At 39.4% G+C, this 25853-nt stretch overlaps 1 protein-coding gene across 1 annotated transcript in view; it reads right to left on the bottom strand.

Annotated features, from left to right (window-relative positions):
* The window catches only part of DHX15 (DEAH-box helicase 15), a 45393-nt gene that overhangs the window by 12488 nt on the left and 7052 nt on the right, over positions 1–25853 (bottom strand). The window contains exons 2-10 of the mRNA XM_081924476.1: positions 23522–23864; positions 16009–16202; positions 13769–13928; positions 13121–13339; positions 6787–6954; positions 4964–5050; positions 4193–4342; positions 2124–2232; positions 617–808 (exon numbers count right to left, since the gene is read on the bottom strand). Of these exons, the coding sequence (XP_081780602.1) occupies positions 617–808; positions 2124–2232; positions 4193–4342; positions 4964–5050; positions 6787–6954; positions 13121–13339; positions 13769–13928; positions 16009–16202; positions 23522–23864 (1622 nt within the window). The remainder of the gene's footprint in view (positions 1–616; positions 809–2123; positions 2233–4192; positions 4343–4963; positions 5051–6786; positions 6955–13120; positions 13340–13768; positions 13929–16008; positions 16203–23521; positions 23865–25853) is intronic.

The following is a 25853-nucleotide window of genomic DNA, read 5'->3' as shown; positions in this document are numbered from 1 at the left end:
TCGGATCCATCCAGGCAGCTCTTTGGATTCCAGCCCTAATGAAAACTTGTCCACGGTAACAAAAGACTGCTGCTCAGACAAGTCCACACTACAATTTCTGCATCGGCCACCCTTTAATAAACTGTGACGCGTTAATGCTAAGAAAATGTTTTCTCCGCCTGGCATTCCCTTTTATCAATGAAAACCTGAGACATTTATGCTAGGATTCTTCTACAGAAAAACTGGTACATACTAGCTATGTAAGTGGTGACCACAAGTTAAAGGGCTGAAAATAAAGTGGATTATTATGATTATCAATCACTTGGTAACAAAAAAAATGGGCATAAGTTAAAAATTTAAGAGACAGAAATGAGCTCCTATGATCTGGAATCCTTAGTAGGTATATTTTTTTGCTGCCGTGAGAGAAGTTAGACCATTTCACACACAATGACTTCTTTAGCTTCAGTGTTGATTTCATTTATAAACTTTACTCCATTATGTATCACGCTATACAATAACTTGGAAAGGCACAGTTCAAACTTTTTAGAAGTTATAAGTCCTGTTGCAGGAACAATAATACAAGCTTCCCCTAACTGGAGATCTGTGTTTTGATTGGCATCTCTGTCCCTGCTATTACCTGACAGCATGGCAGTAATAGATAGAATCTCATTAGAACAGTTGTAGTCGCAACTTGCTATAACCATTTTAGCCAGCTGTGGATCGAGAGGAAATTCTGCCATCATGGATCCCAGTTCAGTCAAGTCTCCATCGTCATTTAAAGCAGCTAGGTAATTCAAAAGCTCAAGTGCTCTCATCAAGGTCTCTGGAGCTGCAAAAAAACCAACATACTCTTATAAATTAATCTGCCTTTAGGAAGCAAAAATGTAAGTACACTTTTATAAGCAATCTCATTTTCCATTCTGTAGCTGACAAAATCCAGAATACAATCTACCAGAAAATTAAGTTACCGAGATCTAGCCACCAAGGAATCAAATAAAACTCAAATTTGCTTTAGGGTTGTGTTCAACAAGAATCACATCTGTTTTCAGATTAGCCATTTTGGGACCGACTACAGGTATGCTGTTCTGCAGACTCTCTTCTAGCCATTTCATACATCTGTAAGTAGGGATATTGATGAAACTGTATTTGGCATAAAATACTTGCCAAAACCTATGGCAAGTTCTTATCTTTTGATATTTTTTTTTTTTTGCAAGCCTTCTTCAGTCATTACTCACATGGGGAGGGATACATCAGAACATAAAACTAGTCAACAGGAACACAGGAAGTTGCCTTTTACTGAGTTAGACCATTAATCCATCTAGCTCAAGAATGTATGCAATGACTGGCAGTGGAGTGGCTCTCCATGATTTCAGATTGGAGACCTTTCCAACCATACCTGGAGATACCCAGGGATTGAACCCAATGCCTTATGCAGGAAAGTAGATCTTCTACTACTGAGATGTGGCCCTTCCCTAAACACTTTAAAAGCCAAATTGTTACAATACCTTGTAACACAGGATCAACACTACATTCCAAAACAAGTTGTGGCCCAAACAAATTATGGTGACCGTTGCCTCATGCTAGATCATGGGTCGGCAAACTAAGGCCCGGGGGCCGAATCCAGCCCAATCACCTTCTAAATCCGGCTCGCGGACGGTCCAGGAATCAGCGTGTTTTTACATGAGTAGAATGTGTCCTTTTATTTAAAATGCATCTCTGGGTTATTTGTGGGGCATAGGAATTCATTCTTTTTTCTTCTTCTTTCCAAAATATAGTCCGGCTCCCACCACATGATCGGAGAGACGGGGGACCGGCCCCCTGCTTAAAAAGTCTGCTGACCCCTGTGCTAGATAAGTCTGCTGTTCATCATCATAACACCTGTCTTGCATTTTATGTGCCATACATTCACAAGTTCAGCAGGAAGCTAGCAAAGGCATCACGGCTTTCATTTTTTAAGCATGACATAAGAATACTGATTAGTGACTACTGGACTCCTTTCTCATCTTTCTGTTTAGGCTGATAATGTGGTATATTCTCTTCAGGGAACAAATTTATTTCAGGCAACGGCAAAGTTCCTGACAAAACAATGATCTAGATATTGCTTATTATATTACTGCATGTTGAAGTTTTTACAAAAAACATACCTGGTGGGTCCATAAAATCAAAATGAACCAAATCATCTATGCCTAGTTTCTTCAGCTGTAATACCACAGAACCCAAGTTGGACCTTAGAATTTCAGGATAGGTGTTGTCCTGGAAAACAAATATTTTATTAATTTTGGTTTCACTTTAGTATCGTATCTGTAATTTTTCCCATTATCCAAAAGCATGAAGACTGCACCCACAGCTGGAACAGAAGACTACAGCCTCAGTGGGCCATACCTGGGGTTGTAAATGTGGTACTGTTATACCTGTCCCAATGGCCCAAGACACAATTAAACTATAGTTCTCTGTCCATTAATATACTTACGTTCATTTATTCAACAGGACTTAGACTGGGGGAAGGGGAAAGATCATTGTTGTTGTTTGTTACTAAATTATGCATTTTTGTGTTTTTAAATTGTAAACTACCCTGTAATTCTCAGATGAAGGGCAACATAAAACAGAACAAGTTAAACTTTACAATGAAATGGATACAAGACCTAGGTCATTTTAAAAAAATTAATGTTTAGAAAAGTATCTGGAAGTAAAATGATGACAAAACTACATAGCACATCTCAAAAATTATGCAAAATTATGTGTACTTAAGTTATTCTATACTGGAAATGTAAAGAAAAGAAATGGGAACTTTATTTCAATTTATGCTGGCTTTTTTTTGCTAAGAAATACTGGTCTACTATAGGGCAATCAGGAAAAAGACCCTTTTATACTTTATTAATATTCCTATTTACAAAATCCATAAAGAGGCACTTCTACCTTGCTTGACAACAACGGCCACAAGTGTTTATGCGAAGATCTGTCTATGTGTGTATGCAATTGTTAGTGGTAAAGTTCAATGGTAAAGTTTCATGGGCATAAATCTACCACCAGTGATGTTCCCATTAGCAGCAGCCAGCAATTTAACTCAAAATACCTCAAACCAGAATTGGGTATTCTAGGGGAAGGACAGGGACCGGTTCATCAGGGAGGCTCCAGGATCAAGCCCCTCATTCATACCGGCCTGGAGCTTTCTCATACTGAAAACCAAGGGAGAGAATTGCCCACACAAAAAGTATCCCTATGGGAGAAGGAGGCGGGAGGCAAGTCAGGGTCTCTCCCTGAACCTCCTGCCTCAACTGGCACAAACTAGCAGGACTTTGGCAGTAGCAGATGACTTGCTTCCTTGCACCCCACCCGAGACGCACTCAGAATTGCTCTGTACTTGAGATCAAGGCAAATGAAAATGTTGAATATCTTCAATCCATGAAGCAGAAGTAGTATCAGAAGAGTAATATCACACTCAACAACCTTCCACTACCAAAATAATCTAACAAGGCTGACAGTCAAGTCTTCCAGCATGATACATAGTTCGCAGCTCCAAAGGGAGACTATTATTATGTCTTTTGATGATTTTAAAAAAAATTTTATACATCCTGTATTAAACTCTAGTGTAATAATTGGCTTCTAAAATACCGTATTTTGCACTCCATAAGACACACTTTTTCCTCCTAAAAAGTAAGGGGAAATGTCTGTGCGTCTTATGGAGCGAATGCGTGGGCCCTGGAGCCGAATTGCCCAGGGGCGAAAAGCAGATCATGCTCTTTTCTTTTTTTTTTGAAAAAGGGAAGTGGGTGTTGAAACAAAGCCACTGATTGCAAGCGAGATAAGGGAGATAAAGGAAGCTGCCGGGGGGGGGGGGGTAAAAGCCCATGGAATTTTACATTGGGTCACCCCAAATTCACCATCAGATCACATAGCATGTCCATGGCTACAGCCTGCACCAAAAAAAATCACCCACCCACTGTTGCGTGGGGCCGCAATGGCACAAAAACGTGGTTACAAAGCACAGATCCACATGGATTCTCAGGATTTTTGCATTGGGCTAACCCAAACTCACCGTTAAATCACATGTCTGTGGCCACAGCATGAACCACAAAAATCATACAACCACTGTTTCGTTCAGAATATTTTTTTTTTCTTGTTTTCCTCCTCTAGAAACTAGGTGCGTCTTATGGTCAGGTGCATCTTATGGAGCAAAAAATACGGTAAATCTTTAAAAAAGGAATTTACGCACCTGCATCTCGGTTTTGTAAGCCTTCTCCGTATACAGTCGGAAGCACTTCCCTGGCCTAGTACGACCAGCACGACCAGCTCTTTGCTGAGCAGAAGCTTTACTTATTGCAGTCACCAAGAGAGACTCAACTCTTATACGAGGATTGTATACCTATTTGATGGAAGTACAAAAAACTACTATGAGTACTGCACACTTCAAAGTTCAAATATGAAATATGTAAGAAGAAATCCATTCCAATAGGTTGCTTGTTAAACAAGGAACAAAACTAAGCCATATCTACTACCTATATCTACTATTTTGTTCACTTTCAAAGTAGAATCTATTAAGCAGGTTGGTGTCACAACTGGTTTTAAAAGCAAGAGAGAATGGCCTTTCACATGCTGCACTGGAGGTTTTGTAACTAAGTGTAACTCAATCCTCATTGACTCAGATAATCTTAGAGCTGGAAGGGACCCTGCAAATCATCTAGTCTAACCCCCTGTAACACAGGCATATGCAACTATCTCATACAGGACTCAAACCTGCAATCCTGGCGTTATCCGCACCATGTGCTATCAGAAATATTCTTCCAGAAACTGAGGACTGCTACAACATGAATTCTTATAGCACTGGCCTACTTGTACCTACTTTTTCTTCCACTTACGGGTCCACACAATTAACCCCATTAACCATAAAAAGTAGAAAAGAAGACCAGAGACAGGTCAGTTCTAAGTAATTCCATCGTAACTTCCGGGGAAATAATCTAGCACGTATGAAAGAATCTGTGTTTACCTTTTGCTTGGCAAATCCAGGATCAATGACAAACACAACGCCATCTATTGTCAATGATGTCTCAGCAATATTAGTTGACACAACTACCTGTTGAACGATAGAATAGAAATCTCTTCTGTGAATGATACAAATAGGGCAAAAATGTTGTAGTGATGTCAGGGGCTGCCGCACTTTGAAGCCTTTTTGTCGGGATTTCAAACACGGGCTGCTTGAAAGCCCATTGTAATCAGCTCTGCAAAGGACTTTCCACCCACACTGTTCATTGTAACCTCCTTCAAGCCTCAGAGGTTTAAACAAGCCCTGCAAAAAGGAGCTGGGAGTGTGTACCTTAGTAGAGCTCTAGGGTGGGGGGAGGCGATTCTCAGCTTCACCCTCCCCTCTTCTCTGAATCATCCTCCTTTCCTCCCTCTCCCTTCCTCTGCCACTGCTACATCTCTGATGTCACATATTACATCAGTTATAGTGTGTGTGTGTGTGTGTGTGTGTGTGTGTGTGTGTGTGTGTCTACCCCAGAATGGGCTGGGAGCCTGAATGGGAAAGCCAATGCAAATAGGTCATGCTACAAGGTTTTCTGCTTGCAAACGAGAATAGCTTTCACTGTTATTCTGTTGCCACCTGCAATATAAGCATCGCCACATTATGTAACCCAGCTACATCATTCAACGTGGGTGAGGTCTCCAAACACAAGCCATCATACCTTATTTTAAGGGAGAGCTTCCCTTCAACCCACTGCTGAACAACAATTTGGGGCATGATAACATGAGCGGAATTATAGTTGTGACCACTCTGTTAGTTGTTATCCCAAGCCCCACATTTTTTTCTAACCGCTGAAGCTGGGAGGACAAAACAGAGCCTTGAAAGAATGCAGCTCAGAGATAAGAACATCTCATCTCTTTATTCTAGGTAACAGGTCTTCAAATGGTGCAGCTGGACCCACTAGTGGGTCACGCCCTGATCCAAGGTGGGTCACAACAGGAGCACTACCACCATGCAAATATATGGTCAACAATTAAGAAATGGGTCCCCCAACACATGTTTGGGTTAAAAGCAGGTCCCAGAATAGAAAAGGTTGACGGAACCCGTACTAGATCACCATACCATATGATTACTCATTTTTTTAAAATGTTGGGTTTCTGGCTTCTGGCTACTTTGAACTGAAAACCTCATTATAACACTCACAACTATAAGTCTGCCAAATCACCCCCCAAGGCTGCTTTGGCTCCGCAGGGTACCTTGAAACATCAGTTTGAGAAATAACACACTGATCCAATTCTCAAACTGCATATTCCCATATCAATGGCAACCCACTAAGCTTCTCCTTTTCCCACCCCTCTATTGAAGCTCTTTCTAAAATTCTGCTTCACTGAAATCTTTTAAATCATGCATTTAAAGTTAATGCATTAATGATTACAAATTAAGTTCATTGATTTCTTTATTTTTAAAATTAAACAACATGATTCATTCCTGTTTACAGGACAAAGCTAAACGCTCCGATTTCCATGTGGAAGAAAAGAACACTGCGGAATTCACAAGTGATGAACTTAAACATCACAGCACCCTAAAATCAGCTGGAAAGACACAAAGGGGGAGAGATGAGAAAGGAAACTGGACCACATTTCCCAAATATTAGATGTTTTAGCATGTGAAGCTCAAAGCCAAGTTCTTTTGTGATGTACAGTAGCCAGATTACGACAATATATGCCAAGTTATAAAATGTTTACAGTGTAATTCTATACATGTCTACTCTGAAATTAGTTCCACTGATTTCAATGTGACTAACTCTCACCTAAACAGGTATAGGATAATAGTATTAATAACTTTACCTTTCGTCCTATTGCACCATTTGTTTTTTTGGGTGGGGGAGGCTCAAAAATCCTCTGTTGCTGCTGCGGCGGAAGTGTAGAATATAATGGAATGATTTTAATGTCACCAACTTCAGGGCCCAGATCATCAATTTCACGCTTTATCCTCTTACAGGCTTCATCTATTTCCTACACAAACAAGAGTCCATGAAAACTTTAAACTTTTTTCCAGCTTAATGGCTATGAAAGCTTTTAAAAAAAAGAAGACGACTTGCTACAAAACAAGTTATTTTTAAACTAATTTGGACATTTGTTGAATTTTCAATGGGACTTCCACAGCAGTCCAAGATGCCTCATAGTCTTTATTCCAATGAGCGTAACAGCCTTATTTGCATTCAACACCCTTTTTCCTTTAGTCGTATTTCCTAATTAATTCTCTACAAATTGTACTAAAATTGAAATCTCTCACCCAGGAATATTAAACTGCACTCATGACCTTTTCAATTTTCAGAATCTAAAAGAAATTGATGTGCAAGATATTTTAAATAAGCCAATTAAGCTTTAATGTCACGTATCACTAATGCAATTATATGGAAGATTTGCTTCATTGTATCTAATGAGAACAAACACCTTTACAGTATAAACATAGATGCTCAAGAAACAGCCTCCTCTCAGTCCAAGTTAACATGGTTTATGAAAGACCTCAGAACTCTTACTAAAAATTGTTTTGTATCTTCCTATGTAGAAGGCTACACTGTTATTGAACTTCAAGGTATTTATCAACAAGCTAAGATATTACTAAAGTTCTGAGCAAGTCTCACCCATTAACCTATCCTATGGTGGGAAATACAGAAAAACATGAATTGTCACATTATTACCACATTATTTAATACTAAAACAGATGAAAAAGATGAATGAGTAGCAGTAGTTTGTCTTAAACAAGACTAAAAGGCAAGATATAGTGACGCATGAACCATGCACTTTATACAGAGAGCTGCTACAGAAATTATGGTTCTACCACTTATTTTCCAATCAAGACTTCAATGAAGATGTAGTCGTCTTTTGTTTCGTGTTCTATTCAACAATCTAGAATCACACCACCTACTGATCACTTTATACTTCAATGGAACTTGCTACAAAAAACCCCACCTAAAATATTAAGAGGGGGATTGGAATGGCATGAATACCTTTTTGAAATCAGAAACCTTTTTTTTAGTTTCTTAGTGCTTTCTTGCAAAAATGATTTCAATGTAAAAAGAAATACCTCTATCACTCTGGGTTAGGATGCCCCCTACTGGTCTACTAAACTAGAAACAAAAAATATAGTTACTGTGTAAAGCTATGAATTGGGTATTTTGAGCTGCTGAAATGTTTAAAAAGTTCAGACAACTTTCTAGTTACGTCACAAAAATAGTTTCAAAACAGGTGAAGCCAAAACCCAATAAACTTATGATATATATCCAGTAACACGGAAGTTTGTTAGCCTCATAGTAATTTGCTACAGATCAGAAACAATAAGCCATGCATTCAAATATCCCCTGCTTCACAATGGGTATATTATGTGTTCTAATTACAGTGAATGCATACTGCGACCACGTTAGTTCAAATGCATCAGACAATGTGGTTAAGATTATTTGGTGGAACCCAAGACTCTATATAAAAGCGCTCACTCAACAGACATGTTCAATACTTAAAATATTAAAACAGAAGAATTTGAACTTTCCATTTTAGAATGTGGAAATCACCGTAGTAGGTTTGTAAAACCTATAGATGTCAGATTAAAAGACCACAAAATATCAATTCAAAATGGGCAGGGATGCAGTTTCATGGTTAATGACCAGATGATCTTATAGTAAGTTCAGTTCTCCAAATATGTGCTAGAATCAGAGCAGGATTCTACTATTTGCTTTTTTGGACAGCCATAGAATCTGCTAGGAAACAAAAATAAGAGGTCACAGCAAGCCCCCTCAATTACTGACAGGGTTGGGTCCTGCCATTGCTGCTACAGAAAAGAGCAGAGGCACTATTGGAATAGCAAGTGCTACTATGAACAAGCATCTTTCTTCCACAGCTCAGAGTGGAAAACAGGGCCACCAAAGCTACAACATAGGACTCTCTGCACTTCCAAGAAAGGTTGCTAAGCAACAGTGACAGACTCTTAAGATATTTGTTTCTTCTGGGCACACCAGTGAGCTGAAGTGTTGGCTCCCCAAGGAGAATGGAAGGAAAGTATTTTGCTCAGCAGCCTTTTCTTCCTGTGTGACACTTTGAGGAGCGTCTGTACTTCTACTCTGTTGACCAGCAACCACAACGTTTCCAATTCCAGGACACCTCAACTATGGAGAACAAGGCTGAGGAAGTCCCAGCCTTGAAGTAATTCACATTATTACACATCAGCATGTGAACATGCTGGTTTGTATCTGACATTTAAATAAAATGCCCATTTACATATGCAGCACCGGTCTATAGTAGCTGAAAGCTTCCGACATCGGAAGTCGATATTATCAACTATATTGGATGGGAAGACAGGAAATGATAAGAACCCAAAGCAATAACAACAAACCACAGTAGGATATGAGACTTTTTACAAAAAGCTAAGGCGTTTCTCACAAGGAGATCTTTGGAAGTCCTTCGAAATATCGTTAACATTTTTGTCCAGATTCATTTTGCCCAAGGGATTTGGCTAATCAAGAATAGATTCAAATGCAATGTTCTGTACTTGGGTATACACCTTAGTATAGGCATGGAAACAGTGACAGTGCTCCCAATTCCAAACATGTAAAAGGCACAAGCTGCAAATATACACATAATAGCCTTTCATAGCTGACACGCTGTGCATACATTTGAATATGTATAGCCAGGTGGAACGTGTTTCTGCAGAAGCCCCCTAGCAGGTAACAGAATACAACAATTGGAGCAGCATTTCCTAAACTGCAGCCCAAGTGACCACAAGAAGTCTAATGCTCTTGTCTTACCAACCACCTGAAAGAACATGCTGAAAAGCAGTTCTTTTTGTAAAGCCTTTGAAAAGGCACCATCAGAGCAACTGACACTGTGAGCAACTGTCTCGGGTAATGGCCGCCACAAAGGTCTTTCAAGCAACCTACCATGCGGCTGTTGCAGTTTAAGAATCAATGGACTAGTAGTAATTTGACTGCTACACGATCTCTAACAATGCCTTCCCTCTCTTCATACTGTGAGCTCTGTCTTTTGGCTGAAGTACATAATACCAGCTATACCACAGTGCAGAAGCAGCCAAATTTTAATCCAGATTTTTTCCCCTGCTGTCTTCCCACATGACAGTCATAACATAAAAGAATATCTATATAGGAAAATGGTTCAGAATATAATAAAAAGATTAAGACTATCTGGACTAAAGGTTACTTTTTATAACAGTAATTAGCCTCTCCTAACCTCTAAATCGATCATAAAATCAATGGAGAATTAATTATTATGTAGTGTATATGCATTCCTTGGGTTTCAACTCCACCAAGGATGGAAATATAGTTAAGGTTTCTATAGATACTTCAATCTGCCATCAAATAAATGCCTTTTGTCTTCAGCTGCAGCAGAATACATTAGTTAACTGTCAGAACACATTAGTGTTAGTCCTAAACGTACTTAGGGCTACTGTGTTAGTACAGGTGCTTTCTTGGAAAGTTAAAAATGAGAAGATGCAATTGAACATTTGGACAACTGAAATGGCTTGCTTATGTGCCTAGTTGTAATGAGTACACAAGGGTGCAGTATGGAAAGCAAGTCATTTGCTAGGCAATTTAAAGCAACGGAAGAAATCTTCGCAGTATATCCATCTCTCTTGCGGTTTACATCAAAGAGCAGGGCATAAGCTGAACGGTCAATTCACTTTCTACACTGTTTTTACAAAAAGATTTATTCCTCAGGTCCTACTTTGCCTTTACTATAGTTGTTTGTGCAGGATGTTTCTTGTCTTGCTGCTAGTCACATACAATTTAGGAAAATGTCACAAATTTTAAACTGTCTTTCTGAAAGTCTCTTCTGACATATATGCTTACAATGTCTGACAAATGAGGCAACTGCACACCTAAAGTTTGAAGCAGCAAAGCCAACATGTCTCATGGGCATATGTTTTTATCAGCAGCACATTAGAGCAATCCTGTCTATTAATTCAAAAATCAGCAGAGTACACAAAATAAAGCTATTTTCTTGCACCTACAGGTTGTGCCGTGAAGTATTACCAGCAAAGCACAACCTGTTATACTGAAATTTATTTTTACTGTCACACAGCTGACTGTGCTAAGGTAACTCTGCTCCATTTCATCCAGGAGAAAGAAATGTGGTTCTCAAATGCAGACTAGCACGTTTACAGATATTGCTCCAAATCAGGACCCTAGCCATGGGCTCTTCCAGTATCTGCAGGACATTAAAGGCTAGTGCGGCTTTTTATACTGCGTAGCTCTAGCACAGCAAAGTCAGAAATAGCTGCAACAGACTACAAGATCTAGGGATCTCTTCATTCCTTCTGACATTTTATATGAAGGTGAGCACAGCCCCCTAATCAAAAAGAAATGGCTACAACCGATCAAGAACTTCTTCAGCAACTACAACTGCAGAAGGTGGCATGTCAGGGAGGGAAATACTAATACTGTGCTGAATGCAAGTCCCAAAACAACATCTTCTTTTACACCTTGTCCCCGTGCACAGGGTTCGCTTTTGCAACGGGTTCTGCAATCACATTGCTGGAACGTTGGAGAAATGGGAGTTCCACACACCAGGCTCTTTATCCCTTTAGCTTCTTTCACACGGAAAGAATATACAAAGAAGCATACAGCTCACCTCACACGGAGAGAGCAATTGAATTGCTGTTTCATGTGTCCAGCCAGTCAGGAGCACAGCTTCTTTAACTGGAGGAAACCATACTGCTGAATCAAATGACTAAGGACACTGGTGACTGCTCCCAACTCAGATGTGCCAGCATGCAGCAAGAGACTTAAGTTAATGAAAGCCGTAGGGGAGGGATACCTCAGCACATTCACTACTATCTACAATCACACAGTGAACCACAGAAACTGCCACCGTAAAGCACTCCACCTCCCCCCCTCAATATTCCAAGACTGTGGATGGGGATTACAGCTATTTTGTCAAGCAGAAAACGTTCAGGTTTTCCCACATCAATTGCATCCTACTATCTCGTTGTAGAGAAAGTAGCAACTTGGATTCCTCAAGTATTAAGTTGGAACTCGTTGGAACAGAAAGAAAAAGGAATTTCATTATGGGTCATTTTATGATACAGGATGGATTCCTCCTGATCCCATCTGCAACCTAGTGGGATGATCTGGGCCAAATACTGGACTGCGAGGATGTTGTGAAAGAGAAAATATGTGGGAATCTCTCTTGCAGAGCAGTGAAGAAAACCATTTTGAACTGCTTACAAATTGTCTTTGACTTCCTCCAAATTAAGTACATGCAATAGCTTTATTTCACAGCTGTGTTGCTGATTTCGCGGTCAGATCAGGACTTTGGGGGAGTCACCATATTCAGAGCACAACAACTTTTGATTTGTCTATATGTTTTCTGTATCTGTTTTTAGAGTACAAAGAGGATATAACAACTGAAACCTCACATCAATAAGGGATTTGCTTACAGGACCTAGATGAGGTAGTTTAGAAGTGGAAAACACTGTGAGTTTACTGCAAGAAGACAGAATTGAACAGATATGCTACACGCAGTTTACACATTTAGAACCTTTGAAAAGTGGCTTGCACATCACCTTAAATAATAACACTACACACCTAGAACGGTTTAAAGAGGGCAATCAGCAAATTAGAAACGTTTACAGAAATAGAAATCTCTTTTCCAATCTTGCCTTTTAAAAGCAATCTTTTGTTTAGGTTGGTTATAAACTTATTTGGGGAAGCATGCACAAATTTCATTCCACTAGTGCAACAGCCATTCTGCAAGGGGGAACCTTCTGAATGTAACAATGAAATCTGAGGTGTTACATTTGTGAAGTATATTCATAGATAGCCTCTTATGACTTTGATTCCAGTAAATGCAATGTTTTGAAATGAAACCTTTTAAATAATTTTTAAAAACCCTCTTGATTATAAAGTCCTGAGCAGGTGCCAGCTATGGGGTTATGCAAAAATTAATAAAGAGGAAGGACATTCTCCTTGAGATGCAAGTACAATTTTTCTCAGCCTACATTTTAACTACTGTTTGTCCATTTAGTGTATTTCAACTGTAATCCACACAGAGCTTTTCTTATGAAACTGCTGAAAAATAAGTTGTTAGTAACTCCTAAGAGAAAATACTTTTTTAATATAGAGCAAAAACCTCATGTGCAACCTTTATGAGAAAAAAATCTCAGAAATACCTCTTGTCCAGTAAGAAAAAGTAGAAGATCTCCTTCCTCCTCTTCACACATATGAATCTGGATTACTGTACGAATAGCTGCCTCAAGGTAATCCCTTTCCGGTTCTGGGGTATAAAAGATCTCCACAGGATGCGTACGGCCAGGAATAGTGAGGAGAGGACAGTTGTCAAAATAAATCTGAAATTTGCCAGCATCAAGAGTTGCACTCATAACTATAACCTGCAATATTAAAGGGGAAAGGTGTTATTTGGAAGCTGGCTCCCACATACCAATTCTTAGGTACACTAAAATGTAACGTGAATATCAAAAGCAACATGATCACACCGTCACATTCGCATTTGCTTAAGTTACTATCCTATGTACACTCACTTGGGAATTCATTGAGACATGCTTTTGGATAAATACACAAAGGAATGTACTGTGTGTTTAATAAAGCAAACATTGGGGAAGAAGAGGGTGAACAAAGTTGCCAAAATATTACTTATAACCTAAGGTTTTCCATGAATTATAAAAGTTCCCACTATGAACAAATTTCAAGCACACATACAAAATGCAAACCTTATTTAACATGTGCAAAGCAATCCAGTAGTGAGAACATCTTCTACAAATGCGTTTTCCAACATTCTACATTTGATATATACTACTGACCTTTAAATCAGATCTTTGCCTTACAACCTCTTTTAGAACTCCCATCAAAATATCGGTAGCCAGTGTTCTTTCATGGGCTTCGTCAAGAATTATTACTCCATAACGTTCCAGCAAAGGGTCATTCATAGCTTCACGTAGTAACATACCATCAGTCATGTACCTGAACAGGAAACCAATATTTTAATCCCAGATACAGGATGTTTTTCTTCTTCCCGTACTTCATACAGAAAATGCTCTTAACTTTCTCCTATCTTCTTCTTCCTGAACTTGGAAGGATTAAACTGTACACAGTCCAACGTTTTTTGTCAGTGTTAGCACCACACTTACTGTTTCCTTGCAATCTTGGTTGATATAGCCATGAGTTAATAATGTTAATAATGGCAGCAAGGTATGTCTAGCTGCTTAGGGGAAGTGCAATGTCATTGCCAGCTTTCCTGTTTGAGAGTGATGAAACAAGAAATACCACATAGATCCCTTTATGGTATATATACCAACCAACTAAAAATTACAGGGTAGACCTCTTTTATCTCTTGCACAGAATGTGTGCATTTTTCTTTAGCCTAGCCATTAAAAACATACTGCAGACACCCCAGGTCAATGGTCTTTGTATTTCTGACAGGCAATACTTGTCTGCTTTTGGAGAATTTAAACTTATCTGTGCTGAGTAGAACCTATCCACTTGTGCTGCAGCAAGTGTCTCTGTTCTGGGCCAGAACAATGAGTCTTTTTTTTTTTTTTTTTTGGTATAACCCTCATCTCTTTGCATTCACGCAAGGACACCCATAGTACATGCAGGTTTTGAACACAGCTTTCCCCCTTTAAAAGCCATGGAACCAGAAAACAGGTTCAGAGAACCTCCAGGAACAAAGGCAGTATGCTGTGGAGCACAAGTGGGGAAGAGCACTGCTGCCGCGCTCACGTTCTGCTTGAGAGCTTCATAGGACTCTAGTTGGCCGCAGTAACAACAGGATGCTGGGCCTTTGGTCTGATGCAGCAGAGCTGCCCTCACCTGATCTCATGTATGATGTCATGTGTGAGGCAGGTAAGACCTGCCTCAATCACAAAAGGGTTTGCAGACACTTGAGAAGCACTCTGCGAGTGCCAGCAACCAGCTGATTATCAGGTCTTACAAAAGCCACACACAGAGTTTTCCAAGACCCCAATGATCAGCTGTGCTTTGCAGGCAGTGCCTTTGCCCACACAGTTTGAGTTCAAAAATGGGTTAATCGGGTGACTGACAGGCGGACAACATTGTTCAGCTATCAACCAGCCCACTGATAGGATTCAGTTTTTCACCCCTCATTTAGCTACTCAGTGGGGGCTCAAATCTGCATAAATTGAATCAGTGAGGTGCCCCTAAAAACATAAACATATGTGAGGACAACTAAGTGTTTCATATTTGTAACACACGTTTAGAATATTCAACAACAGTAACTCTCATTTGGTGAGTTGAAATGGTTTTTTTCAAATTCAAAATAATTATGCATTCAGCCCTGTATATACTCCACTGCTTGGCATACATTGTCCTATTAGCAATGCAGTACACTAGAGATCCGTAACAGCCCTGCTCAAACCCTTACAAAATATAGTCACACCCATTCATGTCATTTTTAAAGGCAACTATACTCTCTAATGATTCTTAAGCTGCAGAAGAAGCAGATTTGTACTTTTAGATGCATTTGCAGTGTTGCTATTAGTGACACTACCTGATTAATAGTCTCCTCTGAAAAGATTGTTTGGATGAAGAAATTAAGCAAAGTTAACTTGGTACACTACAGTTTCCTCTTCAGGGACTTGTCCATATTGCATTTCAGGAGGAAATCTCTATTGTAAACCACTTAGAGCTTTTCCCAAAATAAAGTACTATGTATTTTTTAACTAATAAACAAATAACCTATTACACATGTTGGCATTTGCATGCTCCTCCACACTAACCCAGGAAGAAAGTAACAAAATAATTGCATGTGTCTCCCATATCACCCAAATCAAACATTCCTATCTTTCCACAGACAGACTGGGTGGTCTGAGAGACACCATGGTCAAATAAATGTGATATACTTTACTACAGCATAGTGAAGTTGTTACTTTCTACATGCACTGAATAGAACAGACATATGAATGCTCACAGCTCTTCCCAAGCTGAGATGTCTCCCTCGAATATAAGCTAGCGAGCAAGCAATTTTGAAAGCCTCTCCTCCCAAGATGGTTGATTTTAGGAAAAGGTGGCATTCAATACTTACTTCAGAATAGTTTTTGCACTACTGCAGTCTTCAAATCGAATAGAGTACCCAACTTCTTGTCCTAACATGACATCCATCTCATCAGCAACACGCTGGGCCACACTCATTGCGGCAACTCTTCTGGGCTGGGTACAAGCAACACCTCTCTTTGGCCCCGGCAGTGACCGCATATAATCAACGCACCATTGAGGAATCTATCAGGAAAAATCTTCGGTATATTATTTATGTTTCTAAAATGTGTCAGAGTTGTTAAATGATAAATACAAATAGGCCATTTTTCAAGAAGCTTGTATTAAACTGACACAACCAGGGAAGAAAGGGGCAACAGTCATAGGAACTTGTGTTCAATGCACATTAAAATGACCAAATATAATAGCCACCAGTGACTATGAAACTAAGTGCTGAAGTGTTTCACTTAGCCTCCATATTTACTGAAGATAAATACTCCAATAGCTACAAAATTGGATCATATTACTGTGAAAAGTTGTACACTACAGTGGTGTCCCGCAAGACGAATGCCTCGCAAGACGAAAAACCCGCTAGACGAAAGCGTTTTCCGTTTTCCGATGCGCTTCGCAAGACGAATTTCCCTATGGGCTTGCTTCGCAAGACGAAAATGTCTTGCGAGTCTTGCGATTTTTTTCGCTTTCCCCCCTTTTTCTATGCCGCTAAGCTGCTAATAGCCTTTTAGCCGCTAAACTGCTAAGCCGCTAATAGGGTTGCTTCGCAAGACGAAAAACCCGCTAGACGAAGAGACTTGCGGAACGGATTATTTTCGTCTTGCGAGGCACCACTGTAATATGAAAAGAAGTGCTTCTGTAAAAGGGTAAAAGATAAGACATTTTAAAAGATACTAAGGTTTAGTACAGCCTAACAAGAGATAAACTAGGATACACAGTAGCAAAAGGGAGATAGAATTTTTTTTAACCCAATTAAATGAACTCAAAAGCAAAGTACTAATTTTTTCCCCAGTGTCTACTTTGTTTTAACCTCCAACCACTGAATGCAATGCTATTTCATACGAGAGCATCAACATGTAAAACACACAACTTCCCTCAAATACAAACAGAATATAATGGGTTCAAATCAATGTGGCTCAAAAATCTGCAGGTTTTGGGGTGTGAATGGTATGTTTAATGCCATTCTGAAAGCTGCTTTTAGAAACAGAGTATTATACATTCATCTTTGAGACAAGTGGCTGTTGAACTGAGAGAGGAGAGGTAGAGGACTGTATGCAGCGCTAAATTCCTATTTAAGACAGTCAGAGGAGGAGGAGCAATAAAAGAAGACATATTCCCCAATTTCATATAAACGACTACCTTGTATCTATCTTGACTATGCAAAAATGCAGGGATAGGAATTTGAAGCTTTACCTGAATTAAGCTGTTTAATAAAACAGCAGAACAATGGAGTTCATATTGATGTTCTGCAGGGACTAAGCAAAGTAGCCTTAAACTACAGAGACCTAATGGTGATGCTACAGACAACAACCAAAGATAAACTGGCATGATCTTTAAGTGACTGCTTCAAGAAGAGAAGATACACATTTTCATTTTATGACTCCTAATGCTTCAATACATGAGCAAGGAAGATGAAAGATGTGAACTAAAATAACTTAATGCAACTCGGGTACTCAAATCAGCTGGCAATACTTGGAAAATGTCCTGATTAAACTGGAGACTATATCAAGTGAGGATTCCAATGAATGCTTAATCCTACCATTAAGAACATCCTGGCTACCACCCTTTGGGTTAACAAGATCTTCCCTAGTGGGGGGGGGAATCTGCTATAGCCTCTTCCTAGCAAGCTAAGGAAAGCTTTAGGCTATGCAACTTTCTACACATTTCCTCTAGCATTCTTTCGAGAGGAAAAACAATCGTATCCCATATAAAGATTACGGAAGGAGACTGAATTACTCTAGTCTTATTACTTATATGCTCCTGGATAAGGAGATTTGACACAAATGATTGGCAAGCACTATTGATAAAAATGAAATCCCGACCTGTGGCAAAGAAGAATGAATGCCTGTGGGGAAGATCTATCTGCCATATTTGTTGTCGTGTTTTTGCATTTGAAAATAACTTTAAATGTGGCTATTATGAAAGCAGGTGTTATACCCTGTCAGTTCACTGAGGCAGTGTGTGTTCCTAAAACCAACAGGCTGGCTATTTAAGACATAGCTACAAACAGCAAGCCAGAACAAAAGCTATAATATCAATTAGGAATATGTTTTTGGCAATGGTTTAGTCTGGTGCAATTATGCAAGAGTTTTTGCAGAACTGCATTAAGATTACTTCAGGACAGATATCCTGTCAAAGTAATATGTCAAAATAAAATCCAAATATTGCTGTAAGGATCCCAATTATTATTATTTACAGAATTTATATATCACTTTTCAGGCAGACCTTGTTAAGCACTTCACATAAAGTATCATACACCTTACCACACTACTTTCACATTAGGTATCCATAGTGTGAAATTCTCAAGCTTCATTCACTTTTTACTGTATATCCACACAACAGTGTCATTTAATCACTGTCATTCTGTATCGCCCCCCAAGGTTCTTCTATCTTTTTTCATACTGGAAGAAAGCCTGCTCCTTTTTACAAGAATGGAATAGTTCGATCTCCACTAGATGTCTTTAAGTGTTACTCTTCTGTCTTTTCCAAAGGGGGTGTTTAAGAGGTGGGAATTGACATTTCCAGAAATAAACCTATCACAGCTCAGAACATGCCATTTTATTTTTTTAAAAACAATTTTAAAATTTCGGCTACAACACTTTATGAAACGGAAGTACAGTGCTATAACTCTGCTGCTATAATGGTAATTTATGATGCAAGAGCATTTAATCAATTTAATTATCACTAGAAAACATCAGTCTAGTGAGAGGAGTATTGGGCTAGAATCAAGGGAACAGGCCCAAATCCTCACTCTGCCAAGATCATTAAGAATTTTTGGTCCGACACTCTTAACAAAACCTGCATCACATGTTAAAAGGTAAAGGTAAAGGTACCCCTGCCCGTACGGGCCAGTCTTGACATACTCTAGGGTTGTGCGCTCATCTCACTCTAAAGGCCGTGAGCCAGCGCTGTCCGCAGACACTTCCGGATCACGTGGCCAGCGTGACAAGCTGCATCTGGCAAGCCAGCGCAGCACACGGAAACGCCGTTTACCTTCCCGCTGGTAAGCGGTCCCTATTTATCTACTTGCATCCGGGGGTGCTTTCAAACTGCTAGGCTGGCAGGCGCTGGGACCGAACGACGGGAGCGCACCCCGCCACGGGGATTCGAACCGCCGACCATGCGATCGGCAAGTCCTAGGCGCTGAGGTTTTACCCACAGCGCCACCCGCGTCCCTGCATCACATGTTACCACTCGGCAAACCATCGTCTGGACCCTGATTCTTTGCTGTATCTTCATTTCATGGGAGCTAGATGCCTCCACAAGAAAGAAAAGGCTAAATTGTTCCGAATTCATCAGAGAATGCAAAAGATGAATAGCTTTGATAGTCATAACATCCAAGCCTATAATAAAATATGTACTGTATTTTAGATACCCAAGATGTAAGACCCTGATGACTCTTTAACAAGAACACAAATATTCACTGCATCATACTTTTCCTCTTTGTTTTAGAGCAGAGTTCTTTTCTACAAAGCTGATTCTTCACCTTTTTTTTGGAAAAACAATTTGCAGTAATACCTGCAATGTATGGTTCAAAAAGTCCATGTATAAGTTATTGGTTTGTGAACAGGTTAAAATAAAAATAAAAAACAAAGGGGGAAGATAGAACAGGTAACATTCAATACCACGTAGCTAAAATGTCCATGAGGAACCCTTGTGGTTGTGCTTAGATTAAGTATGAGTAATAGTCATTTTTCCTATATGTTACCAATGAAACAGTATAAAGTGCTGGTATATTGACTCAAAGTTAAGATAGTAATTTATGCTTAAATTTAAATTTAGATCAACCAGATTGAGCCAAATGCTGATGACGGGGATTGTTCATTTTCTGAACTACTGGCATATATTATGAAATTTTAAATCACATAAGAGGAAAGCAGTCTTTCTTGATCTGTCCACATGTCAACTGTATTTTATTTTTTAATCTCTCAATGAGGGCTGTTTCCCAAACTGTTTTGTACCAATTGTCTATCCTTCTACCAGAAAGGTCTTTCCAGTATCTGGTTATGATGCATCTCACCACTTGTAATAAATGACTTGTTAATTTTTCATTATGTAAATCCAGATTGTTGTCTTCAAATGAATTTAATAAGGCTAATTCTGGTTCAACTTCTATTTTTTGTTATTTTATTAATTTACTGAAGTATCAAATTCCAGAATGTTTGAACTTCTGTATATTCCCACAACACCTGGAGATATATACCGGGTGTGGGGCAGCCCCTTCACTTATGTGGTGAGGCGCTGGGATGGATCACAGTCAGCTGGATATATACTATCTGTATGAGTTTTAGGGTTAATTCTCTATAGCTTGCCAAAAGAGACTTAAAGGCTTTTTTGTCCAAAGTCTATTTCACTGACCTGGGTCAAATTCATAACCGAAATCACATTCACATCAATGTTTAATTGGGTCAAGTGAACCCACCAATGCATTGAGGAGTTGTTGTTGTTGTTGTTGTTTAGTCGTTTAGTCATGACCCCGTGGACCAGAGTATGCCAGGCACTCCTGTCTTCCCGCAGCTTGGTCAAACTCATGTTCATAGCTTCAAGAACACTGTCCAACCATCTCGTCCTCTGTCATCCCCTTCTGCTTGTGCCCTCAATCTTTCCCAACATCAGGGTCTTTTCCAGGGAGTCTTCTCTTCTCATGAGGTGGCCAAAGTATTGGAGCCTCAGCTTCAGGATCTGTCCTTCCAGTGAGCACTCAGGGCTGATTTCCTTCAGAATGGATAGGTTTGATCTTCTTGCAGTCCATGGGACTCTCAAGAGTCTCCTCTAGCACCATAATTCAAAAGCATCAATTCTTCGGCGATCAGCCTTCTTTATGGTCCAGCTCTCACTGTCAGCTGGATATATACTCATATACCTATAAGAGTTTTAGGGTTAATTCTCTATAGCTTGCCAAAAGAGACTTAAAAGGCTTTTTTGTCCAAAGTCTATTTCACTGACCTGGGTTAAATTCATAACCCAAATCACATTCATGTTGATGTTTAATTGGGTCAAGTGAACCTACCCATGCATTGAGTAGAATTCTATATAGATTGTGGGTGTTACATCTGGACCTTATCCTCAGAAGGAATTTACAAGTCTTTCAAATGAGGCTGTTGATCTTGTGGCTGCCTTACTGATAACTGAGTTAGCCAAAACAGTGCAAATTTAGTCCATATTTCTTGGTCTGATGTTGGTTGTTGTTGTTGGCATCTGTCTGTCACAGGAAGCAGGACACAGGAATCTGCTTGGTGTGTTGTAGTGGTCTCCTTGGCTGTTACATATCAGGCTTTTGCGAGATCTTTTTATCCTGTTTGCATCCTCCCAACTTCCATTGGAAAGGTCAGAGTATTCTTCTTCCACTGCCTCTCCTAGCTGCCATGCGAGAGGCAGGTTGATTCCAAGACTGTTGAGGAGATCTGTTGCTTCAAGTCTATTTGTTGCTGTGAGCTGTGCTGATCCTCTCATGATGATAAGACAGAAGGAAAACTCAAGCATTATTTAATTCCAGCTTCTTATTGTTTAATCATGCAAGCACAGAGAGTTTTTCCTTTTCTTGAGTGTTCCAAAATCCAGTTCCTTCATCACCGCAACAGGGCTGGTTTTATATGTTATGGGTATTGGGTTCCTCAGTTTATTCCACATTTCCTCCTTCTTGTAACGGGCAAAGCAGACAATTATACCATGGGGGAGCTCTGTGTAACCGTTCAAAATCATCAGCCGAGATTATGAGGTCTGGAAGCAGTGATTCAGGCCACGAAGCAATAAATTGTGAGGATCATTCTCTTTCACTCCCTCTTCAGAAGAATGAAAATGTAAATTAATTCTCCTATTTTGATTTTCTGCATCTTCATATATCTGTATTTTCTTTTTGCAATTCTTTAAACTTTTTACCATAAATTTGCCTTAATCTTTTGTTGCTGCAGTTGTTTCCGTTAAGGAGTAAAGCCTCTTGTTACATTCTGCCAGTTTCGTTTCCATTGGAACCATTGCATAGTTCTTTCTGAGTATTTTTAATAAGCTCCTTTATGACTTCTTGTTGGGCTGCAAATTCTTCTCTTAAGACATTGTTACCATTTTCTTTCTCCAGTGAGGGAGACACCTCTTTCAAGAGAGGTGCCATCTTGGCTTTGGCCTGCATTAGTGTCCTTGGGGAAGTGAGCTTTCTATCTATGTGCAGAAAGAATTGAGTGAGGCCTTTCATTTTCGGCATCCTTTTGCAATTCCTCTCTTCTTTCTTCAAGGTTTGCGGTTTCTGGACAGCAGGCTCTAGCTCCAAGCTGTTTTTCTGGGCCTTGGAGTAGAGCTTAAAGTTTAAGCGACCATATTCTTTCCTTTACGGCCATGCCCCCAAACTGATAGTTCTGAATGTACTGAATGTTAATGTACTGAATATTAAGTATTGAAGCATTCCTTTACCAGCACATGTGAATGTTTTCTTAAGATTCCTGCCTTGCAGAGAGTTGGACTAAATAACCCTCTTGGTCCCTTCCAACTCTATAATTCTACTACAAATTCTTCACCACTGCCAGAAATCATACTGACCCCTATAGGACCAATGGTTGCAAAGCTGATGAAATGAGGAATTAAGAGCAAATACACCAGAACATTTTGTTCTTGTAACAAGTCTGTTTCTGTGTACCATTTAAAATACTGTCCTTTATGTGAACTCCCAGAGAACAATGAGCCCTGCACCTATGACTTTTGAGAGCAATATGTTCTCCACACCTGTATCAGCGACATAATTCTTTCTAGAGGATTAGATCTAACACTACTACAAACCAGACGGCAATCTACATAGGAAACAAACAGTCATTTTATACTGTCAAAGGATATAAAACAAGCAATTCAGTTGTTATCAGTGAAAAAGAATTGGAATACATTGGTTTTTTCTATTAAGCCAGTAGCCAGCTTCAGAAAAATACGGTTTGAGTAAGTGCCTTCCCATACTTTCTTACCATTATTATAAGTCCACCACATCCAAGTAACCAGAATAGCAGTTATTTGTAGATTAACACAGGCTTGTATTGAGCAATTCAAACATCACTGAACCTTTTATGAAAAGGTAACAGACCCTGAAGAGACAGACAGACTACCAGAGGTGGGGGAGGAGAGTGAAATCTCATTACATCATTTTCTAGTCATTAAGCAACTGAAAGGTTCATTAAACAGATCTTGCTCAAAAGGGTAAGACCTGTGATGTGTCACTGCACAGCGAATTTCGTTAAGGACACTGAAATATTGCCAGTACAACACTTAATACTTTCACAGAATCCTTCCAAACATTTAACACTTGCTGCACACCACAAAATCTTTACAAATGAATAAAGGTTGGAAAAATAACTTACCTGTGTTGTTTTGCCAGAACCTGTCTCACCAACAAGTACGAAAGACTGGTGTCTGATCAGAATATCAGTAAATCTTTCCTTATATTCCCAGACAGGGAGCTGAAGTCGTTTCTTTAAGATTTCATAGTAACGAGGTGTATGTGGTAGATTTGTAAATGGATTAATACCCTGTGGAAGAACAGCTGGCTTTAAAGGTGGCAACCCAACACCAGGAAGGAGTGCAGAATTGGTTGATGGGCGTAAATCCTTTTCCTTATCTCTTTCCCTGTCACGGTCTCTATCTCGATCCCTGTCACGGTCTTTGGACCGGTCATCACGATCCCGTTCACGATCTCGATCCTTCCTAAATGATTTCCAGGACAAAGAAAGATAAGTTACAATGAAATAACCATAGTAAAGGCTCTCTATTACGAAATTTACTTATTGGAAATAAACAAGCCCATGTTTCTGTTGGTTCTAGGTTACCTTTACCTCTATATAAGATATTCTAGAATGATTTGCCATGATGATGATAATCAAGGATAGACAAGTCATTCTGGGTTTTCAGAACAGCTTCGGCATGAACTAAGCCTATAAAAATTAGGGTATTCAATTTCTGTTCTGCCTTGCTTTGCAAGTCTGAAAATACCAATGCAGGGCATGAAAGCTTTTTATTTGAAACAGATAAGCACTAAGGAATTAAATGCCAGGGTTTCAAACTCCCCAACCCCAGGAAATTTCTTCCACGCTGACATGTGCCAAGGAACCTCCATATATCTACAACTGAATCCTTAGGTAAGGCATATGATTCCTACAGGTGTTCTAGGGTGCACAATCAGGGCACTGGCCATGTTTCTTGGGCTTCACCGTTGCTCCATATGAATTGAGAGCACATCTATAAGACACCCAAAATTGCCTGTTTCAAGAGGCAATCTGCAGTGGTCTTGTGTTTAAGGGAAGCTATCTGCAATCACTGGAGAAACTACTGGAAAGCATCCAAACTGGTCATATGTATGTTATTGATATAAATCAAGTTTGATTTTTTTTCAATTCATAGATCTCTTGAATAATCCTGCATACTAAGTTTGTTATGATAAAACACCCACATCCAACGACATACAGCCTATATTCTACCTAGCACCACAATCCAAGAATTCTCATAATGAAGACCACCTGCCTTTTGCACTCCAATTTGCTTAAAGACACGGGAACAACTGTAAAATTAAGGATTTGTGCTTGGCTCTCTTTCTGCACTTCCAAGCCAAAGATGTCAGTAGAAGACACAATATGACAATGACACAGAAAAAGGAATCTTACCAGCCAGGAAAGGAGAAAAGGTCAACAAAGTAGATGAAACAAAGAATCAGTGGTGGTGATGCTGTTAACTAGCTATGATGGAGGCACAACCTAGTTCAACCCACCTCCTTCAAACCACTGACGCATATTATATGTGGCATTAACTTCCAGGGAAATGCCTTTGAATTTAGATGGGAACATTTAATTTACCATAAGTATTTTGACCAATCAAAAAGTTGAGCTGATTAATTAGGCAGCAGATGTTTTAACTTCTCTCTTGGCAAGTCTCATCTTAAAAGAGGCTTTTGCTATTCTCCCAGACAAAAGAGGGAATTATCTAAGATTATACTACTACAACACTCACATATACGTGATCTAAAGGCAAGATTATGCTTATATTGCTATGCAAATTCAACCGACTAAGATGACCATCCTGCTTTAAATACAAGTGTTACGCACTGGTGATAGTATAGTATTGATAAACTGATACTATAACTTCCGTTGATTTATTCTATAACATACATACATACATAAAAATATTGTTAGTGCTACTCCTTACTTTTTAGGTGGTGCGCAGTTACAAATGTGAAGTACGAAGTCCACTCTAGCTGTTTGCTGAAGCCATTTAAAGCAGTATTTCCAACCTGTGTGTCACAACCTGCTAGTTGGTTGCAATGCCTCTGCAAATGGGTTGCAGTCTTTACAAGTGTAACCCAGATAATTATGGCTTTTAATCCTTAACTCGTATGATGAATACCTCTTACAGCTTCTTGGCATATTATTTTTAAAAAGGTAAAGGCATAACACTGTGTTGACACTTGTAACTGTACAGCAGAAAGGCTTCAGTCTTATATTTTAATGCTTGGCGACTGGCAGCAGATCTAGTAACAGTTCATCACAAGACACTCACACCATAAGAGGCAAGCTGTTATAGTCACTCAAAACAACTCCCTCTATAAGCACCTTGTGGCGAACTGTCACTGGATCTACTGCCAGGATTAGCCAATAGTTAAGTCAAGGGTAATTTGAAGTTTGCTTAGTTGAAATAAGAAATAAT

The sequence above is a fragment of the Podarcis melisellensis genome (assembly GCF_964234715.1).
Source record: "Podarcis melisellensis genome assembly, chromosome: 9".
NCBI classification, from domain to species: Eukaryota; Metazoa; Chordata; class Lepidosauria; order Squamata; family Lacertidae; genus Podarcis; species Podarcis melisellensis.
This window is presented reverse-complemented; position numbering and strand designations above follow the sequence as displayed.